Source organism: Typopeltis vanoorti, chromosome 15, assembly GCF_054136105.1.
Source record: "Typopeltis vanoorti isolate ZY-2024b chromosome 15, IOZ_Tvanoo_1.0, whole genome shotgun sequence".
Taxonomy (NCBI): domain Eukaryota; kingdom Metazoa; phylum Arthropoda; class Arachnida; order Uropygi; family Thelyphonidae; genus Typopeltis; species Typopeltis vanoorti.
In genome coordinates, this window is record NC_143563.1 from 46,040,618 (window position 1) to 46,064,758 (window position 24,141).

Here is a 24,141-nt window from a genome sequence, read left to right on the forward strand (position 1 = left end):
ACCTAACAAATAATGCACTAATTTGGAAGAAAATTCTTGATAGGAAAAAATTAATGAAAGTTTGTATTGTCGACTCCCATATACACTATTTTGACACTTCCTTGAAAATTTGTGTAAGGAAAATGCTTATTACAATATTTTATGTGAATAGCTTATAGAAATGTCAGTAGATCTGCAGTATATAAAATTTCAGAAAAAGATGTTAATATGTTTTTATAGCTTTAATTTCTATACTTCCTTTTTTGGGAGATTTACAGTATCTAGTAAAAAAAAAAAAAAAAAAAAAGCCATTTTTTGTTTTCCTCCTTTCCCATTTTCTTCAGTATATGACTGTTTCAACATGCAGTTTTGTCTTTCAGTGTTTATTGTTTATTGCTCTTCCTTACATAGAAGATTTAAGGCATTATACCTTTGCACCTTTGGATGTCAATGCAAAAAATTTACCCACAGGTAAAAATATCTTTTGTATGAGAATATATTAAGAAATTTAATAACAAGGATAAATTCTTTATGATTATTTGTTTCTTCTATTATAATCACCATTGATATATCTAAATATTAGCTGGTGTTCTTTTCTTTTCAGCACTTTTGACAGTAAAATTGTATAGATATCTAATATTCTCAAATAATAATGCAAATTAAAAAATCATACTTTAATATGCATATGTGATTATTATCAGCCATCTTCTGAGAAGGTGCTAGTGCAAGTCAGAAGAATGAAACCTACCATATGTTTTTTTTTACTGGAAACTGATGGATACATGCTTGGTTTTAATTCATCTTAGATATGAGGGGTATTTATGAAGACTTTCAGCTGAAAGAGAGCTAGTACTCATATAGAGAGGTGATGATGTGTTCCTTCCTTCCCTGTTAGAAAATAGCTAAGAGACACTCTCCTCATCACTGCATCAGCATAATTCTAAACAACAAAGTGTAGCTTTTTTTTTTGATGCAGATGAATGTGGATAAAAGACAATATGTAAAATACTATTGAATTTAATGAAACATGATCAGACCACATATTATATTATATTATATTAAATGCATTAAGAAAAAACTGCAAAAAAGGAGGACGTTTGCTTTCCTCTATCATAGAAGTAGCTTTTGATAATGATTGGCTCTGGAGTAAGTATTTTCATTTGTATGAAAAGAGTAGAGAAGCAGTTCCTTTCTTTCCCCACACTGCTTACTTCCTATCTCTATAAATACATAAATGTATTATTTTCTCTTTCGTGTTTTTTTTTTTTTTCATTTGATTTCATTGTGAATTCTTCTTTCTTTGTTCTTGCAATAAATTTGTTTACAATAGATGAGTTCTTGCAATTTATACAATAAAAGAAAGTCATATTCTGTCTGTATTGTTTGGTATTTTGTAGTTGAATTCTGCATAATGTATTGTTCATATAATGATTAAAAAAAAAAATCCAAACTAAAACTGTGAAGATTAAAAATTAATTATTTTTCATTTTAGACAGATTATGTACTCTACAACCATGTTATAAATAATAATTTTTAATTTTCTGACATTTCGACCTTCATATGACAGTAAAATTGTATAGATATCTAATATTCTCAAATAGTAATGCAAATTTAAAAAAATCATACTTTAATGTGCATCTGAGGGAAAGAAGGAAAAGAAGAAAGCATACCAAAAGTTCCTGTCAAATAAGTCAGCTTGTGCTCTTAGAGAATATAGAAACAAATGCAAGAATGCTAAACACTATGTAAAACTAGCTAAACAAAAGTCATGGGAGGACTTTGGCAAGAATATAGAAAATAAATATCAAGAAGGTGGCAAAATATTCTGGAGGTTGTTGAAGAAGCTTAAGAATGGAGGAAAGAGTGCTGTAAAAGGAATTAGAGATGATAAAGGTGAAATGAAAACGGGAGAAAAAGATATCCTTGAAGTATGGAGTAATTACTTTGAAAAACTGCTAAATGAAACAAGCAGTGATGACAGCACAGTGGTAAAAAACACTGACCAGGCATGCAGTCAGAAATACATATCCATACTAGAAGTAGAAAAAGCCATCAAAGGCTTGAAATGTGGAAAGGCAGCAGGAGTAGATGATATTCGACCAGAAATGCTGACGTATGGTGGTATAAGAGTCTTACAGTGGCTGCACTGCATAATTCAGAAAGCCTGGACAGAGGGATGAATTCCCGATGATTGGAGTAGAGCTCTCATAGTAGATATATATAAAAAGGAAAATAAAACTGCATGTGAGAATTACAGAGGTATTTCCCTACTGAGTGTTCCTGGCAAGATCTATGCAAGTATACTTGAGAAACGGTTGAGAAGAATTGTGGAAGAAAAGCTTGCTGAAGAACAAGCTGGATTCAGGCCAAATAGTGGCTGTCAGGATCAGATCTTCACTTTACGACAAATAGTCGAGAAAGCATGGGAATATAACAAAGATCTGTATTTAAGTTTTGTTGATCTGGAAAAGGCATATGACAAGGTGCCAAGAGAGAAGCTATTCAATACGCTGCAGTTATATGGTGTCAATGGGGCATTATATCAAGCAATACTTAGTCTTTATTTGAGTTGTAAGTCAGCAGTTAGAATTGAAGGAAGTACAGGAAGATGGTTTAATGTTAAATCTGGTGTGAGACAAGGATGTACATTATCCCCTCTGTTATTCATTATCTATATGGATCACATTATCAAGGAAAGTGGTATTAAACATGATATCAAAATTGGAGATGTTAATGTCAGCTCTTTGCTTTATGCAGATGATGTTATACTTCTAAATAAATCTGCTACAAGTCTGCAAGATTCTCTGACTAAATTGAATAGCTGTTGTAATAGATATGGTATGAAGGTCAGCAATAAAAAGACAAAGACAATGAAAATAGGCAGAATCATTGAAAATGTCAACTACTGTGTTGTGAATGGAGAACCTGTGGAACAAGTAAAACATTTCAGCTATTTAGGCACGATTTTTACTGAAGATGGTAAATTAAATATAGAAATAGACAACAGAATAAGCAAAGCTGGTATGGTGGGAAGTCAATTGAATAAATTCAAATGGAATAAGAGAGAAATTAGTTGGAACACTAAATTAGCTGTGTACAAGACAGTGTCCAAACCAGTTTTAACTTATGGATCTGAGAGAACTGGGTCGGAAGTAAAACACTGGACCAAAGACTAGAGACCACCAATATGAGAGTCCTGAGAAAGATTATTGGCGTGAACAGATGGCATCAATGGCAATATCATATTAAAAATGAGGATATTAGGAAAGAACTTGACATTGTCAGCATCCAGGAATGTGTTAGCAGAGCTAATCTCAGGTGGTATGGTCACTTAAACAGAATGGGCGAGGAAAGATTAGCAAAACAAGTGTTCTCTGCCAGGTTGGCAGCAAAACGACCTAGAGGAAGACCAAGATATAGGTGGATTGATACTGTACAAAGTGCTTTAGACGATAGAAATATAAGATCTGATAATGTTGGAGTCTTGACAAGTAACAGACTGATTTGGAGGAAAATTGTAGATAGGAAATTAATAATGATGTAATTTTTTCATGTAGTACTATCATATCCTGTACACCCCTTGAGGGTACATGGCAGGAATTTGATGATGATAATGTGCATCTGTGATTATTATCAGCCATCTTGTGCAAAAATACATCAGTTTTTGCACAAGGGTGGTGCAAAAACTGATGTGTCTAACTATCGACCTATTAGTATCTCTGGTGTGGTGGTGAAGATTTTTAGAGAAGTTGGTAAGAACTTGCATATAGAAATGGATAGACAAGCATTCTATACTATGTAGGGAACAGCATGGGTTTTCTAAAGGAAGGTCATATTTTAGCAATTTGCTCATATTTTATGACAATGTTATGGCCGAGTTGGATAAAGGGAATGGATATACTATGATAATGTTAGATTTTTCTAAGGTATTTGATAGGATACCACACGATAGGCTGTTGTGTAAACTGGAGAATATGGGATTGGAACATAATCTATTGACTTGGATGAGGGGATGGTTGACAGACAGATATCAAAAAGTGGTATACAGTGGGTGTGAATCTGCTAGATTTAAGGTGACCAGTGGTGTACCTCAGGGTTCAATCCTTGGGCAATTATTGTTCAATCTATACATTAATGACATCAAGCAGGGTCTATCATCAGATTTGCTATTGTTTGCTGATGATGCGAAGATAGGCAGGGCAATCAGGGATGCCACTAATATTCAGCAATTAGAAAATGATTTGAATAGACTGGAACCGCTGGAACTCTAATCACTTTTGCGTGATTAGAGTTCCAGCGGTATATTATATTAGCGGGATTATGCTACAAGAAACTGAAGAGGCAAGGGATCTTCGTGTATTGGTGGATAAGAATTTAAAGTTCAAAGGTCACATAGCAAAATTTGCAAATACAACTCAGAGGATAATTGCTATGTGAAGCCAACCTTGTCATGTAAGGATAAGGAAATAATTTTGCCTCTTTATAAGGCTTTGATAAGACCACACTTGGATTACTATGTGCAGATTTGGTCTCCTGGGTTCCAAGGGGATAAAGAAGCTGTGAAAAGGGTGCAAAGAAGAGTTACAAAGATTATATCCGGATTATGGGATTTAGATTATGAGGACGGATTGCGAGTATGTGGATTACAGACTCTGGTTAACAGGAGAAAGAGGGGGTGATATGATAGGGGTCTGTAAACTCTTGAATGGATGTTATAGCATTTCAACTGATAAAATTTTTCGTTATATGGAAGGTGGAGAGAGAACATGGGGGCATCCATGGAAGTTAAATTTATTTGCCATCAAGAAAGGGTAAGAGCTAGGTTTTTCTCCCAGAGAGCAGTGAGTGAGTGGAATAATTTACCCTTACGGGTAGTGAGTACATCTAGTGTGAATGAATTCAAGGGTAGGTATGATAGCTGGGTTGAGTAATTTACAGCCTCCCTCGATGAGTCCTTGACTCCCTGGAGGTCTCAGATAATAATAATAATATTAAGGTAATTGTCTGTAGTACATACACACACACACACACACACACACATATATATATAAGGATATCAAGTAATTTTATAAACTTGTTTTTTTTTACTTCTTCTCCCAAGTAAGCAAAACAGTTAAGTTTGTACCTGAACGTAGTTCAAGTCTAAAAGGATAGTGCAACACCAGGGCAACTCGTTGTAAAGGCCTCATCATCCCCCACAATATTCTCCAAGGCCAGTCATTGTTGACCTCCATTCGGGCAAGAAACGTTAGCACGAAGGTCATGTACTTATCTTAATCTGCGGTAGTTAGTGCATGCACACAACTTAACTTATACGGTTAGAAGTGAAGCATTTTTTGTAAGATTTTCCAGACTATGCCATAAGCCATATCAAGTTTGTGAGCTATGGCACGAGCGCTTGGACAAGCACTAGTCCCTGTGTCGTTGAACACAGCAGTAGCAACGTCTGTTACTCTCTCTTCTTGCACTGCTTTCTGTCCTCTGCCAGGTCTAACTCCTAGTGATCCAGTTTCTTCAAACTTCTTAATCATAGCTCTCAGTGCTACAGCTGACATATGACCTGTATGCAGGTTATGAAGCCTTCTAAATTCCCAAAGGGCCTTTACACATTGCACTGTTTAAGGTAAAACTACTTAACAAGTAAAGCACACCGAGGCAAGGTAGGGCGCATGAGCACAATTCGTCAGTCATTCGAATAACTGCCTGAATGTTCCCAATCCCTTTTTAAGTGGAATTTGTGGTGCTACTGTCTGCACAGTAAAATTTGCATAATCCTTTTTACCTGCGTTTACTGCAAATATCTGACTGCTTTCGGCTCCACCAGCACCAAAATTTCCCCTATCGGTGACTTTGGGTACTAAATCTTTTTTTCGCCAAATTCATCTCCCCATGCCTTTAAAAGTCTCAATATAAAATGTGGTCTCATTCTGTGTATTAGTTTTAGCTACAGATACCTCCAAATAGGGAAAGTTAATTTGTGGCCACCCTGTATATACAGAGACAAGCTGCAGTAAATTACATTTCACACAGTATGCTGAAGAGATAATGATTTCATCAGCGGTTATTTTACTGGCATGACCTCTAGTGAAAATAAAATAAAATTTATAATAAATAAATGAAATAAAATAAACTACATCAAAGCTATATTCTATTTAAGACAGCATCAGAGAAACATTTTTTCATATAGATAGTTTTATTGCAGTAAAAATGATGTCCTAATTTAATATGACAATTGTTATATTAGATTTAAGATCCTGGATTATCTATGGTCCTATTTATAATTAACTCTTAGGGAGAAAGGTTAAGTGGGTAGAATATGTGCCTTCCATATTCTTGGATTTTTTAGACCCTCATTATTGTTAAGATTAGGGCGGTTGATAAGAATCTCACATGCCTCCTTAAATTTATGTTCATACCATGTTTTGGTGTGATGTAAACAACAGGTGTTTTTCCAGTCAATTCTAAAAGTGTTTCAAAAATTGTAAAGTGTTTTGATCATGCCCTGAACACTTTACATAGAATTGAATGAAAAATCATCTGTTGTTTACTTCATACCATGTTATAAGGAGGCCTGTGAGATTCTTATCGACCACCCTAATCTTAACAATAATGAGGGTCTAAAAAACCCAAGAATATGGAAGGCACATATTCTACCCACTTAACCTTTCTCCCTAAGAGTTAATTATAAATAGGACCATAGATAATCCAGGATCTTAAATCTAATATAACAATTGTCATGTTAAATTAGAACATCATTTTTACTGTAATAAAACTATCTATATGAAAGTTTCCCTGATGTCGTCTTAAATAGAATATAGCTTTGATGTAGTTATTTTCACTAGAGGTCAGGCCAGTAGAATGACCGTTGATCAAATCATTGTCTTTGTATGTATATACTCCAGATGATGACCTTAATATGAAGGTCAAAATGTTGGGAAATTAAAAATTATTATTTATAACACTGTTGTAGAGTCCATAATTTGTCTAAAATGAATGGCTGATCACCAAGTAACACTAACGGAAAGGATGTGAAGATTTAAAATCATCATCATCATCATCATCAAATTCCTGCCATGTACCCTCAAGGGGTGTACAGGATATGACAGTACTACATGAAAAAATTACATCATTACTAACTTCCTATCTACAATTTTCCTCCAAATCAGTCTGTTACTTGTCAAGACTCCAACATTATCAGATCTTATATTTCTATCGTCTAAGGCACTTTGTACCGTATCAATCCACCTATATCTTGGTCTTCCTCTGGGTCGTTTTCCTGCCAACCTGGCAGAGAACACTTGTTTTGCTAATCTTTCCTCTCCCATTCTATTTAAGTGATCATACCATCTGAGATTAGCTCTGCTAAGACATTCCTGGATGCTGACAATGTCAAGTTCTTTCCTAATATCCTCATTTTTAATATGATATTGCCATTGATGCCATCTGTTCACGCCTCTAATCTTTCTCAGGACTCTCATATCTGCGGTCTCTAGTCTTTGGTCAAGTGTTTTACTTCTGACCCAGCTCTCAGATCCATAAGTTAAAACTGGTTTGAACACTGTCTTGTATACAGCTAATTTAGTGTTCTGACTAATTTCTTTCTTATTCCATATGAATTTATTCAATTGACTTCCCACGATACCAGCTTTGCTGATTCTGTTGTCTATTTCTATATTTAGTTTACCATCTTCAGTAAAAATTGTGCCTAAGTAGCTGAAATGTTTTACTTGTTCCACAGGTTCTCCATTCACAACACAGTTGTGAATGGAGAACCTGTGGAACAAGTAAAATCTTGAAAATCTTAATAATGAAAGATTTAAAATCTTTCATTATTAAGTCTCAAACTAGATTTTATTGCACAGGTTTCACTATATAATAGAATATTAATAAAAGTCATTCAGCATTAATTACTGATAACTAATGTGCTTTGCTAGCATAAGAATTAACTAGATGGTTATTATTAGGTTTAATGGAATGAATACAGCACATAAAAACAATTAAAAACAAGTTTAATGGATCCTGTATTTTATCTCAGTTACAGAGACATCATCAGGGATAGGATCTTAAAATTGTGAATGCAAACACAGAAACACTCAAAGCATTAAATGTGAGGGGCATCCTCTATGGGTGCTTTTGAGTTGGAGGCCTAAGAATTAAAGTTTCCCAAATCTTGGGAAGTTTAAGACAACCCGTATTTATTAAGCTTAAGTTGGTTTTCCCAAACTATAGTAGAAAACACTGAACTGGAATGCAATCAGTACTTGAAGTAGAAAAAAACATCGAAAACCTAAAATGTGGAAAGGTAGCTGGAGTAGATAATATTCAACCAGAAATATTCAAATATGGAGATCTAAAAGTTTTAAGTGGCTACACTGCATAATTCAGAAGGCCTGGCCAGAGGGCCTAATTTTGGATGATTGGAGTAGAGCTCATAGCACTCCCATCTATAATAAGGGAAATAATGAATTTCCCTATGAGTGTTTCTGGTAAGATTTATGTGAGTACATGTTTGAGAAACAGCTAAGAAAAATAGTAGACTGGTTAGCTTGGAGAAGAACAAGCAGGATTTGGGTTCAAACGAAGGTTTTCAGGACTAAATTTTCACTTAGATCAATAGTGGAGAAGTCATTGGAATATAACAAGGATCTATATTTTAAGTTCTGTAGTTCTGGGAAAGGCATATGACAAGATGCCAAGAGAAAATGTGTTCCTAATGCTGCATTTATGTGATTTAAATGGGACATTATATCAAACAAAGTCTATATTTCAGTTGTAAGTCTGCAGTTAGAATGGAAAATGGTTTGGTGTTAAATCAGGTGTGAGACAAGGATGTACATTTATTCCACTGTTATTCATCACCTATGTAAACCACGTTATGAAGGAAAGTGATATTAAACCTGATATTAATTGGAGAAGTTAATCTTAGTTCTTTACTTTATGCAGATGATGTTATACTCCTAAATAAATCCACTACAAATTCACAGGATTCGCTGACTAAATTGAATAAGTACTGTGATAAATTGATGTGAAAATCAGCAATAAAAAGACCAAAATTATGAAAATAGGCAGAAATATTGAACAAATCAACTGTATTCTGAATGGAGAATATAGTTGATGTATATAGAATAAATAAACTATTTAGGCACAATTTTTAGTGAAGATGGCAAATTAAATTTGGAAATAGACAGCAGAATTAGCAAAGCTGGAACAGTAGGAGGTCAGTTGAATAAATTTGTATGGAATAAGAGAGAAATTAGTCAAAACACTAAACTATCCATATACAAGACAATGTTCAAACCGATTTTAACTTACAGATATGAGAGCTGGGTTAGAAATAAAACACTTGATCAAAGATTGGAGATGACAGATTATTAAAGTTCTGAAAAAGATTATAGGAATGAACAGATAGAATCAATGGCAGTATCATATTAAAAATAAGGTTATTAGGAAAGAACTTGACATTGTTATCATTTAGGAATGTGTTAGCAGAAGTAACCTCAGATGGTGTGGTCACTTAAACAGAATGGAAGTGGAAAGGTGAACAAAACAAATGTTCTTTAATAGGATGACAGGAAAAAGCCCTAGTGAAAGTTCATTAATACAGTAAAAATGTGCCTTAGAAGAGAGAAATATAAGATCTAGTAATATTGAAGTCTTGACAGATAACAGATTAATTTGGAGGAAAATTGTTAATAGGAAGTTATTGATGATGTAGCTTTTTCAAGTAGTGCTATCATAATATCCTGTACACCCCATGGGGGGTACATATCAGGAATCATCAGAGACACATCAGGATAAATATCAGTACTGTGCTTCACCATATTTATGTTGTGAAGCACAATACCTTATTACATTTGATTCTGTGCACAGCATGGTCAGCTAGACCTGACTGACCATAGTTATGGCAGCAGTTGTATTTTCTTGCATTCTTCAAGGCAGATAATATAATTTGACCATAATGAGATAATTTGTAAGAACTAGGAACCTTATAAACACCTGGAACACAGAGTTAAAGGAGTGGATCATTAGGAGAGCAGATAAAGCCAATCAGCTTCAGATGAGATTTGAAAGGCAGTGCAGAAATTATATATCTTTAGAGTTCTGCTAATTTTTTTTTTCTGAGGCCAAGATATAGGGGATAGTATTAGAATTAAGTATTACATTAACATTATATATATATATATATCCACTCTATATATATAAAAAGATAAGCTGAAATTTGAAACGTTTTTATGTCACGTTTTTGTCTCTTCATTGTTATGAAAAATCCAACAATGTGTTTGCCTTCATGAGACAACAATTTGTTGGACGTTTCAAAACAATGGAGAACTGGCTTACCAGCCCGGAAATTGGGTGGGGGGGGGCACCTAGTGTATATATATATATATATATATATATATATATATATATATATATATATATATATATGTTAAATTTTGGTATTATAGTTAAAAGTAACAATCTGTAGTTTCATTTTGTAATATGTTTTGTTTACTACTTCCTTTTCATTTGTCAGTTTCTTTGCATAAATGACAAAATAGCACTTGATTTTGTTGTGTTGATATATCTGTCTATCATTTTATCTTATAAATAACAAACTCAACATTATTGAAATTGTTCAAGTCTAATACTCCTATCAACTAGTAGTAATTTCTTATGACTATGAGAAATTTCTGCTGAAAGTCAACTCTTAAACTGCTCTTGACCCTTTTAAAAGTCACATTTGCAAAGCTGTTTTTCAACGAACCTGATGCTAACAATAAGGTTTAGTAGAGTTCTTAGTTTTAAAGTCAGTGTATTAAATGTTACTCTACTAATTGCAAGTAGAAACGAATTTGAAATTAATTGCAATTTTAATAATTACCGAAGCTCAATTTTGATATGACATGTGGCCATACTTAAGAACAGGATTTGAAGTTAATGAAATCTTTATAATTCTTATCCCTTTTAATATTATGGCTTTTCTAGCCATCCGAATGGAGGGTCTCTGCTGTACAACCAAAACCCCATCATTACGAATCCCACCGCGGATGTGAATATTTCTGAAAGTCTTTAGGTGACAGATGATTTTCATCAAGTGATGAAAATCATCTGTCATATAGCAAGAACTACTTTTGATATTTCATCCTAAGATGGCCTTGAAAAAGACCATAAGGAATTTCTTGGGTAGAGTTTTCAGATTATAAGGACCTCAGTGATCCTTACTGTTACCAGTACAATACTAATTTTTTATACACTCCTGAACATGAGGTGCCGCCAGCCTATTGCAAAGAAGTACTTGTAGTCAAATGATATGGTATAGCTTTCCAAATTTTCCTGGACAGATTATCATTAAAAATACACTGGGTTTGCAAAAATAAACTTGTTGCGGTTATTTTATGATGATATTATTATTTACAAAATAATAATAACAACTACAAATTATAACATCAGATTACATGCTATAATGGTCTTGCAAGCTCAACTACAATCAATGGAGGGAGAGTGTTGTTTATAAAATATTTTTCATTTTCATTTTCTTCTTAATTATGCAAAGTATTATTGCTTCTCTTTTGTTTCCCTTTGTGCCTTTTGTTCAAGAGTCTAGTTTTGTCATTGATATTTAATATAGCTTTATAGCTATCGATTCTCACTGTGTTCCCAAATCACATAAACTGGGAGGATTGATTTCCTCATGACATACAGTTTTGTATATTTCAAATATTTCTTTATTACACTGTCTCTTGGCCAGTTGATTTTTATATCCACTTTTTTTGTCATATATTTCAGAACCATATAAGAACCACTAGCTTTAACCATGCATTTGCATCTGTTTAATTCATGCTTTTGTTTTGGCAGTTATTGGTTGATTGTTTTGGATTTATGCCTGAAGCAACTAAGGCAATGAGGGCAGTGTATTATGTCTGCAAATTGAGTGTGCTCTTCTAGCCAGTTTTGCTGAATGAAAAACCCTTCCACTTTTATATGAGACTGGCTAACTCGCTATTATTTGTTAAGTCTTGATAAAGGTTCTTTGAATACTAGATGAGATTCAAATCCAGGTCTAGGAATTACTGCTGTGGAGCAAATATTTGTTTTTTAGAGAATTTATTTCTTCTGAAACCTACTTGGTATTTTCCTTGGTTCTTGGCATATGGTATTATTTCAATAATAAATTAGGTGTATGTTTGCAGAAGTATTCCATAATTATTTTTTGCATTTATATATTTCTTCTAAAAGTATGAGTAATCATTTTCAGCATACAGGATCATTTATCATAATTTTTTTTTTCTGTGGTAGTTTAATTAGACAGTTCATCTATCTACACAGTGTAGAGTGTAGTAGTAGTAATAAAGCAAAATATCAATCAAAATTCTTCAGTAAGTTCAAGGCAACAAAGCATAATAATTACAAAAGATCCTATAGTTATATACATAAGTCTAAACCTAAGTTCTCTACAGAGAAAGAAGATAATAAAAATAAGCAACATGAAAATAATTCTACTTTAGAATAGTTAATGTCAGAGTATCATAAATGTGTATGTGGAGATTCAGAAAATATTAAAGAAACTACATCTTCTAACTTAAATACTGTTAATGAAGATAACTAAGCTTCTGAAATTGTTAGTGAAGACTTTGCACTAATTATAAATGTACAGTGCTGAATAAACTGTTAGGAGGTTATAAAAGAGATATGAATAATTTTTCACATGTTCATAATAGAGATTTGGATTTATCAGACCCTTCTCAAGGAAGTAAAAACCTCCAATTACAGTTGATAAATCTACTGAAAATAGGAAAAGGTAATATAATTTTAGGCCTAGAAATTATATTTGTAAGAAGTGGGATTTTGTTAAATTTTAAAAGGAGATAATATGTAAGAATATATGTATATATATATATATATATATATATATAGAGATATATATATATATATATATATATATATATAGATATATATATATATATATATATATATAGATATATATATATATAAATTCTTGAAATTTTTTTCAAAGAAATACTAAGCCATTATAAAAATTTCACATAAATGTTTTGCTTATTATGCTCATTTTTCACAGTTTTATATATGTTTGTTGAAAATTTTATTTAATGAGGAATATGTTTTGTTTTGTGATAAAGTAATCTAAAAATATACATATACATTATATATGTGATTTGTTCGCATTTAGTATTGCAATTATATGCTTAGTATTATTGGAGTCTCCAAGTGGTTGGTTAAGCAGCTGTGATATTAAAAGAGACTTAAATGTAATCAAGAAGTAAACTTGCTTACTGTATATTGTAATACTTAGGGAATAACACAGCAATGTTGTATGTATATTATTTGTAGGTTTGTGTTACAGTAGTATTTGTATGTCACTATTGCTGTACAGTGTGTGAGCACTGTAGCAACAGCAGCAGTTTTGTTACTTAAGTTTTGCTTTTAATCTTGGTAATGAACATATGCATTAGTTGTTGTTTTAAGAACATCTGTTACTACAGTGCTATTAAGTTTTGCTTTTAATCTTGGTAATGAACATATGCATTAGTTGTTGTTTTAAGAACATCTGTTGTTGGGGTAAAAGGAATGCTAAGAAGAAAAGAGTAGTCAAGCAATAAAAAGATGCTGAAAGAGGTCTAATAAACTACCGAGTTAAGTTCACTAATCTCGGGAAAGTTTTCACTTGCATCTTCAATTAATCTCCAAGGATATGTAGCTCTCAAGTTGATATTTGAAGTATAGTATAATTGGGTGGGAAAAGGATGAGAGGACATCCTTGGAAGCTGAGAATGAAGGGTGTGAGGGCTAGATTTTTTTCTCAGAGGGTGGCGCATGGTTGGAATAGATTGCCTTTGGATGTTGTGAGTGCATGCAGTATGAATGAATTCAAGAATAAGTATATTAGCTGGTGTGTGTGTGTAGTATGTGGCCTCCCTGGAGGTCACTCTTAATAATAATAATAATATATGAGAATATTTTGTGCTTAGTGAAAGGCAAGTGATATATGTTCCAAGGAGCAAAATGGAATCTGCAGTAAAAAAAAAGAAGGATCCCTTTATTGGAAATGCATTTGGAACTGCTCAGTTAATGTATCTCTATTGTTCGAGTGATTATTCTTCATGCCTACTTCAGAAAATTGAAAGGTAGATGCATTAAGGAAACTGGAAGACATATTAAAATATGAGAAGCAGTATACTGGTCAAGTGAGATCTTTAGTTATTGTTAAGCGCCTCCGTAGTGCAATTGGAAGAATGGCGGTACGTTGCACCTTTCGATTGGAATAGGCCTAAGTTCAATTCTCGTCGCGACGGGAGGAATCTTTATCTGAACCATTTCAATCGAAGGTGAGCTAGCCGATCTTATACAGAGGTAGCAGGGTTTTTTCTCCTGGAAACTCGGGTTTTTCATCCTGCATACAGACAATCGGCCCTTCAGAACACACGCAATTTACAGACAAAAAATGCCAGTTGTGGTGGTGGAGGTAGGCGGTAGATGGTGTTGATGGAGATGATTCGTAGTAGAGGTTCAGTGTAATGGTTGAGACAGTTGTAGGTGTCCTCCCGCGATTAGTCTTCGGACTCCTTGGAGGTATCAGGAATAATAATAATGATAATAATAATATAAGGAATTTTAGAGATAGACTGAATAAGTATATAAAAGATTAAATAAAATGAATTAAAGTATTGAATTAACCGTGAAAGTCAGAGTATGAGAGAATATTATTGAGCTCATTTATGCAATTCTTAAAATAGTCATTTAATTTACTGTTGTATATAATTATATGTTTACAGTAAAATTTTAATTTTTTTTATCATTGAGCTTCATTCTTTAGAACACAACATATTGATCCTTAAGTCAGTGCACCATCATGGATATGATTCTGAAGCATTCTAACCAACTAAAATAAAATTCATTATATTGTTATCTTACTCCATGACTGTCTTTTATATATAGGTTGGGTATAGGTGGGAATAAACACTTGGAACAAATCAAGCTCATTAAAATATAACACATTAAACTCATGTTTAATTATTCCTTTGTGTTATATTTCTTCCATTAAATTTGATAATGAGTTTAGACCAGCACATAAGACTAAATACTCAACCATTAACTACATGATATCTAGTGAAATAGCATACAATAGTATTATTCCTTCTGCTTGTGCTGCTTTGCTAATGTAAACATACAGATGCAATTGATAATGGATAGTTACTTTATGTAACATGAGCCATTATATCTAATCCTGAAGCTACTTTATTGGCCTGGTTGGTCAAGTGGTTGGTGTATCTACTCAACCAATCATCTGTGGATTCATATTCTGCTATGGCACAGATGTTTATGAATGAATGAATGTCTTCAGGTGGGAACCGCTCATCTCTGTTAACTGACTGATTTGTTACTGGGAGGTCTCACACCAGTGTGAGAGCCTCTAGTGGTAAGGCCTTAAGTGGCTACATTCTTTATTTGGTCTTTGGAGCAGTGTTTCCAGATTATGTAAATATATATATTAAAAAATAAAAAATCCTAACCCATCTATTGTGCTAATATACTGTAGCTTTACAACTTTTTTGGGTGGGAGTTACACACACACAAAATGATTTATGACTCAGAGCTTATAGATGGTATTAGTAGAGAAGAAGTGCAGCAGTGTAAATAATTATACAGTGTTGGTCCTACGAGGCGACTAAAATTGGTACCCAGGGAGGGTAATGGATGGCAATGCTGTAGCCAATGAAGTTCTAACTGAGGCTCTTGGAGATAACAGCAGACAGAAGAAAAAACGATAGCAAACATAAAAAAATTTTCTGGAGAAAAAGATAAGGCTACTAATTATAGTAAATCTCTGCTTGATTTCATTTAGAACATGGAGTCATTAGCACTAAAACCAATTAAAATGATTATCATATAGAAAAAGAAATATGTCTAAAAGTTTTTAAAAAGAATGAAAGTTGTACAGCTTTCATATGTGCACTGGATTCAAATACACAAATATTATTTGAGAGGAAAAAAAATTGGATAACCAAAACTGTACAGATTCAGAAACAAAATTTAAAAAACACGTTTATTGACTTAACTTGAGAATGACATATGGTGAAATTATGTGTGCAAATATAGAAAAATCTCAACTTTGTGATGTGCTACAGAAGTTAAGGTGACTATCCAGGAAAATAAATCATATAGGTTTCATATAGCTAGCAAAGGTTGGTTGATTGATAGAGCCTCTGCTATTAATGGCTCATGCAAAAAGTTAAGCAAGTTTGAGCATGGTTAGTAGTTAGAAGGAGCCTCTGCTATTAATGGCTCATGGCTCATGCAAAAAGTTAAGCAAGTTTGAGCATGGTTAGTAGTTGGAAGGAGTAAATCGTTCGATGCAGTTGGCACACTCTCCCTCGATGAGTCTTTGGACTCCATGGAGGTGTTAGATAATAATAATTATATAGATTTTTTTCTGTGAATATAGAGAAAAATGTAAGAAAGCTAAGTTATGTATAAAAGTAACTATACAAAAGCCATGGGAAGAACATAAAAGAGATTAATATCCATGCTAACCTGATTGGCTGAGTGGATAATCACTGTCTTCAACCAGTGGGTTGCACTTTAAAATCACACTGTGACATGGATGCTTTGTAAGTTTTTAGGTGGTAAATGATTTTCTTTGCCCACCAGACTACCATTTTCTTTTTCAAAGGTCTGAAGTAGCTTAAAAAGTACCATGTCTCCAGATCAACCAGTTTAATTGATCTAATTCTAATTCATAAATGCACAGTAGGTTTACAACTTTTTATGTGGATTCATGCATTTAACAACAACAAAAAAAAAGTTCTAGTAGCTATTATGACAAAGCTTAATGTAGGAAAGACTACTACAAAAAAGTAATTGTTATGATAAATATGACATAAAAACTGAAAATAATGATAAAAGTAAATTCTGAGGACAATAGGTAGCAATAACTGTATAATACTGGGATTTACACTTAAATTTAATTTGAAAAAGAAGACCTGAGCAAAGTCAAATATAAATGAAAAGTTAAAAGTAGTCTTACTTCATACATTATCTTAAAACATTATGAAATAAATTGGTCATCTGTCTTGATGCCTAATCTAGAAAACAATCTTTTGTTAAGGATAGATACCAAGTTGTTATTGAGAAGCAGAATGATGTTTACTTTATTTGGAGGGGGAGGGGACATTCATTTAAAGTATCTTAACATGTTGACTACTATCTGTAATGTTTTAACGTGGCATTGGTATGCAGCTTTAGGTGTAACTTTTCAGTGGTTTATTATAGTGAATGAGCTTATTGCAGTGAGAGTTGAGTGCACTTATTTAAAGATGGTATTGAAATTAAAGACTCTTCACTTCTGTGTATTTGCAAAAGTATCAATCATCTTTGCAAAGGTTTTTGTCATAACACTTAGCAAACAAAAAAAAAAAAAACTTACATGATATAAATGTAAGAATTTCAAAGAAAGAAGTATACCACTCCAAATTTATTTAGATATATTTTCAAATTGTATATATATATATATGTATATGTATAAACAATAAATTACATGATAACCAGAATAATAAACTTTAATGAAATGAAAGGAACGATATTTCGTACTGAAAATAACAGTACATCATCAGTGCGTAGAAACTAGCAAATCAAAGAAAAGGAAATACAAGGTACATACAGCAGTTGGTGGTTTACCAGGTAAAAACTGCTAGAAATTAATACATACATACATCTTCAAGGCCCACCTTTCCTAATTGGGTTGTGGGGGCAGCAGCTGCAAGAGGAACTGCCAATGGTCACGATCCTCCGCCACCAAGCTCAGGTGTTCTGGTGGGATTCCCAAACGTGTCCACTTAAGATTTTGGATATAATCTATCCAGCAAGTCCTTGGCCTCCCACCCTCTGACTTGGCAAAGAGGACCTGCTGGGGGAGCCTTTCTCGTGGCATTCTGACCAGGTGCCCGTATCAATGTAACTGTGATCTCTCAACATGGAGAAGCAACAGTTGAGTATTGAGGGTTTCCTGAATTGCAGAGCTTCTGACTCTGTTGAGTCTTGTCAGCCCCGCATCCCCCTCGAAGGAACCTCATTTCAGCCGCTTGGATTCGTGACCGCATTCTTTCAGTCATTACCCAACTCTCATGATTTAGGTGAGGATTGGGATGTAGACTGTATTGAAGACAGCCAGCTTCAATACAGCCTGTGTATTGAAATAAGGCAGAATACTTTGCCTTCTGGCTTAACTCCCACTTCAATACTACCGAGTGGCCAAGCTCCCGCACTTGCTGAGCCAATCTAAGTATCTAGCTCTACGTCCCACTTTCCATCACTTGTGAATATGGACCCAAGGTATTTAAACTTCTCCACCTGTCTCAGTGGAACTCCACTCACATGTAGAGTGCACTGGGATGGTTGTCTTGAGACCACAAATGTTTCAGTTTTGGCCACACTGATCTTCATTCCAACTTTTGCACAAACAGCTACAAACCTATCCAGGGTCTGCTGGAGGTCATCTATGGAAGAGCTAAGCAGAACTAGGTCATCTGCGAAAAGCAGACGTCCAATGCTACTTCTTCCAATTCTGACACACTCACTGCCTTGGCTGTGTCTATCATTCCAGTCCATAAATATTATGAAAAGGAGGGGTGACAGAACACACCCTTGTCAGAGGCCAACAGAGACTGTGAAAGGTTCAGACTTTGTGCTGTTTACCCTGACACAAAATTCCGGGCATTTATACAGAGACTTGATGGCAGCTAATAGTTGGCCATCCACTCCATATTCCTGTACTACTTGCCAAAGCTTATCCCGAGGAACCCGGTCATATGCCTTCTCCAAGTTCACAAAACATGTGTGAACCAGACATTCTTGGCATATTCCCAAGATTTCTCAAAGACTTGGCTTAAAGTGAAGATTTGGTCAGTTGTGCTTCTACCAGGACAAAAGCCACATTGCTCTTCTTGTAACTTTGACTCAACTATGCTCCTGCACCTTCTTTCCAAGCACCTAGCATATACTTTCCCAGACAGGCTGAGCAGAGAGAGAGAGAGATGCCACAATAGTTGCTGAAATCTTTCTGGTCTCCCTTCTTGAAGACTTGTATGCCTGTTTGCCATTGCTTTGGTGCTCACCAAGATATCCAAGCAGTCTGACACTTGAGTCATCCAAAGAACGCCGTCTCGATTTAAGGCTTTTAGCATTTCGGGTCGAATTTCATCATCATCACCAGCAGCCTTGCCCGATTTTTTGCTAAATGGACCTCTTCTGCAGTGAGACTAGTCATTGTCCCGATCTGCACCTCTTGGATGTCCACAACTGCTGGGCCACTGGGGTTAAAAAGGCTCTCAAAGTATTCCCTCCATCTGTGGAGCATATCCTTCTCGGTTGTTAAAAGTGCACCATCAGAGGTGCACTTTTAACTGCCCTTGCTGTGCACGATTTCCTCCCTCGAAGGCGGCAGATGGTCTTCCAGAATACTTTGTTTGCATTTGCATAGGATGAGTCTTATCTGTCTCCAAAGGATTCCCAAGCTTTCTGCTTTGCTGTCTTTACTGCCTCAGCAGCGATATTTTGTGCCTCAGTGTACCGGAAATGCATCTCAGGTGACCTGACCCTAAGCCATGTTAGGTAGGCCTCCTTTTATGCCTGGACAGCTTTTTGGACCTCTTGGTTCCACCAAGGTGTCCTTTTCTTACTGCCCGTCGCCACGCCAAGCCGCTTTCTGCCACAGCATGAGAGTGCAGAGGCAGTGACAGCAGTTCTGAACAGCTCCTATTCCTCCTCAACATCTGCAGTATGCTTGGGAATCTCTTAGAATTTAATATTAATAAATAATATTATTAAAAACTAATCCTTTCTTTTAGTGTTACACTGTGATCAGCATTCATTTTTGAAATTATGGATTCTACAACCGTGTTAAAATAACTCTTTTTATTATCCCGACATTTCGATCTTCATATCAAGATCATCATCTGGAGCATACATAAATATCATAAATATACAAGACAAGCTGCGTTACATTTCAAACTGTAAGCTAGAGAAACAATGATTTGATCACATGCTACTCACTGGCATGATCTCTAGTGAAAAAAAAAAAAAAAAAAATTACATCGAGCTAAATTTAATTTATGATTACATGAATAAACATTGTTGCTTACAGATGGTTTGCCTTCCAGTAACAGTGATATCCTGTTTCTATTATTACAATTGTTATTTTTGATTTAAAAAAAAAAATTATAAATTACAATATGAATAAACATTCTTTCTTATAGATTTTTTTCTTTAACAGTGATGTCCTATTTTTTATGTGCTAGTATTTTAGATTTAAGATCCTGGATTTTCTATAGTTTTGTTTATAGAGAGGAAGGATTCGTGGGACGAATATATGCCTTCCATATGTTTGGGATTTTGACTTTAGTGATTTTATCGCTGTTAATTCGTGTTGAATTAGGTTGCTTGTTATTGTTTCTAAACGCATTTTTTCTGCTATGTTATTTGGAATGAATCTTAGGCCTCTTTCAATACTACAATTAAATTCAAGTTTCAAACTGTAAGCTAGATTTGGGTGCTATGGCATAATTTAAACCTTTGTTAAGTATCGAGATTTCATCTTTGTTTAAAGCGTGGTTGGATGGGTTAACTATATTACTATTACCTGTAGGTGATTGGTGGCTCTTGTTTCTGGTTGGTTGTTATTATTCATTGTGGAGAAATTTGAATATGGCGGCTGGTTCTTTTGATCTTTTAGTGTTTGGAATTTGGAAATTAGATTTTCTTTCTCGTTTGGAGGATGTGGTTCGCTGTGGTGTCAGTAATCGAACATCTTAATAACCAGAGCAGATAAAGGAAGTGCCACCATTATCTTAAACCGAACCACTTATGTGGAAAAAATGAATCTGCTGGTCTCGGAGAATAACATCAATTAGTTAACTATAACCCAACTAATGGAATAAAAAAGAAAACAGAGAATCTACTTAAGTTAATTACCACATGGCCCGAAGATACGATCAAAAAACTATTTCCACACTACGCTCGTCCCCTGAGAATTTATGGGCTACTGAAAATTCACAAAGAAAACACACCGCTAAAGCCTATAGTTGAAGAATTGACCCAACTTATCACTTAGCCAAAAAATTAGCAGCAATACTCAAGCAGCTGGTAGGTCATTCCCCCTCCTATATCAAAAACACACAACACTTCATAAACATCATCAAAGACATTACATTAGAAAAAGATGATCTATCAGTTTTGATGTCTCTGCCCCTTTATGAATGTCCCAATCAATGACAAAATTCTTCTTTTACAGAACAAATTTCCTCCAGATATCACACCACTCTTTCCGCATGTATTACGTTCTGGTTATTTTGTATGGCAAAACGCTTTCTACCTACAAAAAGAAGGCACAGCCATTTGCTCACCATTATTTCCCCTCCCCCCCGATTGCTAACTTTTATATGGAACATTTTGAACAACTTGCTTTAGATTCCTCCTCTTTAAAACCCAAAGTCTGGCTTAGATACGTTGACGATGTTTTCGCGATCTGGTTTCGTGGCCGCCAGACACTAAGGGCTCTGAAGATCTGCTCCAGTGAACAGGCACTGAAAAATGAATTTAAAGTGATCAGCAATACTTTTCAAAAAAATGGATACAACCAAAACACTATTAACAAAATTCTCTACAAGACCTCAATAAAAAACAAAAGACAAACCAGACTACAGTAAAACTATAACCATTCCCTACATTAAAGGAACATCAGACAAAATAAACAGAGTATTACAAAAATACAACCTCAAAGCCACCTTTAAACCTCCTGCAAAATTAAAAAGCTTACTCAACTCATCCAAAGACCCACTCCCTCCACTGGCCCACCCTGGAGTATACCGTATTTACTACACTGCAACATACCATACATAGGAGAAAAAGGACGCACAATTCCGATCGGACAAAAAGAACATAAACGACACAGCAAATATAATAATTATGGTGAAGCTGGCCTTTCTAATCATGCCCTGAACACCTTACATAGAATTGACTGGAAAAGCACTAGTTGTCTACATCACACCAAAGCATGGTATGAACGCAAATTTAAGGAAGCTTGTGAGATCATTATCAACCACCCCAATCTAAACAATAATGATGGTCTAAAAATCACATACATATGGAATGCATATATTCGTCCCATGAATCCTTGCTCTCTAAGAACTACTATAAACAGGACTGTAGATAATCCAGGATCCTAAATCTAAAATAACAACTTTAATACTAAAAAATAGGACATCACTGTTAAAGAAAAAATCTATAAGAAAGAATGTTTATTCATGTGTAATTTATAAATTTTTTTTTTTTTTAAAATCAAAAATAACATTTCTATTATTAATTGTAATAATAGAAATAGGACATCACTGTTACTGGAAGGAAAACCATCTGTAAGCAAGAATGTTTATTCCTGTTATCATAAATTAAATCTAGCCTGATGTATTTTTTTTCCCCCACTAGAGGTCATGCCAGTGAGTAGCATGTGATCAAAATCATTGTTTCTCTAGCTTATGGTTTGAAATGTAACGCAGCTTGTCTTGTATCTTTATGTATGCTCCAGATAATAATCTTGATATGAAGATCGAAACATTGGGATAATAAAAAGAGTTATTTCAACATGGTTGCAGAATGCATAATTTCAAAAATGAATTATTAAAAACTATTTTTGATGGCTATGTAAAATAAGAATCTCCCAAACTTTTGGGAGGGAGAGACAATTGTTCAGATTCAGATTTGGCCGATGTAAAAGGACTTCGCAACTTACTTTGAAAAGGCATTCATATTTAAACCTGCTTCTATGGAAAAGACAAGCTTCATCCCACTGGATACTATGTTTAGTGTCAATACTATGTTTTGCCAGACCAGACTTTTGGAATTTCATTTATTCAATATAATACTGATGTTCATTAATTCTTTTTTTCCACAGAACAGCCTGTCTGCCTATAGTATGTTAGATTTCATTCACAAGGTATCTGGTAAATGTCAGCTAATGATAGAGGTGACAGTGTGTCTTTTGTTGATAGGAAAATATTTTGGAATGAGATGATACTTCTTCAAAATTCTACCAATCGGTTCAGAGATGCCAGAAATATAAAGGATTGGAACCCTGCAGTCTGTTGAAGAATCCTGAGGTGTTGGAACATAGGAGTCAGTTATCCACTGGCTTTGATTAAGGTTGTAACCATTAAATTCCATTAATGTTTTGATAATGAGAAGTTCTTGTTGTAAGCTTGAGGGAGAGGAGCACACATTATGTGCCCTATTAATTAAAGACTTGATAACATCAATTTTTTGAGAGGTGTGATGAACAGACTTTTGATGAATTTATCTGCCAGTAAAGGTAGGTTTTCGATAAACACTGGTTGATAAATTACTGGAGGCTGTGCTTGTAAGAAGAATGTCCAAGATTGGTAAACTACCAGCTTTTTCTTTTTCCATGGTAAATTGAATGTGTGGGGTGAAGGCTATTGATCTGTTGTAGGAAAGTAGTTAGTTAATTTTCAGAATGAGGCCAAACAGCAAAGACACCATCAACGTAATGAAACCAATGAAAGGATTGGAGATAAATGGATGAGAACTATCTTCCAGATGGTTCAAAAAATAGTTTGCCAAAGGTGGAGAGAGAGGGCTACCCATGGCAGTGCCTTCAACTTATCTATAGATCTGATTACCCTCCTGATATTGCAAAAATCTTTGCAATATCAGGAGGGTAATCATCATATAGCAAATTAATAGTGTCAGATAATGGAATGTTGGTAAAGAGGGAAATCATGTCAAAGCTGACTAACCAAATCTGACTCTTATATTTGAATATCCTTGATTTTCTCAAGAAAGTGTGTGGAATTCTTGATGATTGATCTGGATTGTCCAGTATAGGTAGTTAATAAACATGGCAGAAATTTAGCAGTTCTATAAGTGAGAGAGTCAATACAATTCACGATGGGTCTTACTGGATAACCTTCTTTATGAATTTTTGGCAGGGCATATAAACAAGGAGTTCTTACAAAATGAGTGTGCAACTTGTTCAAAGGGTTTTGATCCCAACTAACAACTTCATCAAGAAGCTTATTTCATTGTTTAATTTGTGTTTTTTAGGGTTATAACTAATTTCTTGATAGGTGGAGATATCCTGTAAAAGGCAGTCTA

General features: G+C 34.4%; 1 protein-coding gene across 1 annotated transcript in view; it reads left to right on the forward strand.

Annotated features, from left to right (window-relative positions):
- The window catches only part of Ku80 (X-ray repair cross-complementing protein 5 Ku80), a 305,608-nt gene that overhangs the window by 114,688 nt on the left and 166,779 nt on the right, over nucleotides 1–24,141 (forward strand). Inside the window, exon 11 of the mRNA XM_090405213.1 lies at nucleotides 360–450. Coding sequence (XP_090261339.1) covers nucleotides 360–450 — 91 coding nt within the window. The remainder of the gene's footprint in view (nucleotides 1–359; nucleotides 451–24,141) is intronic.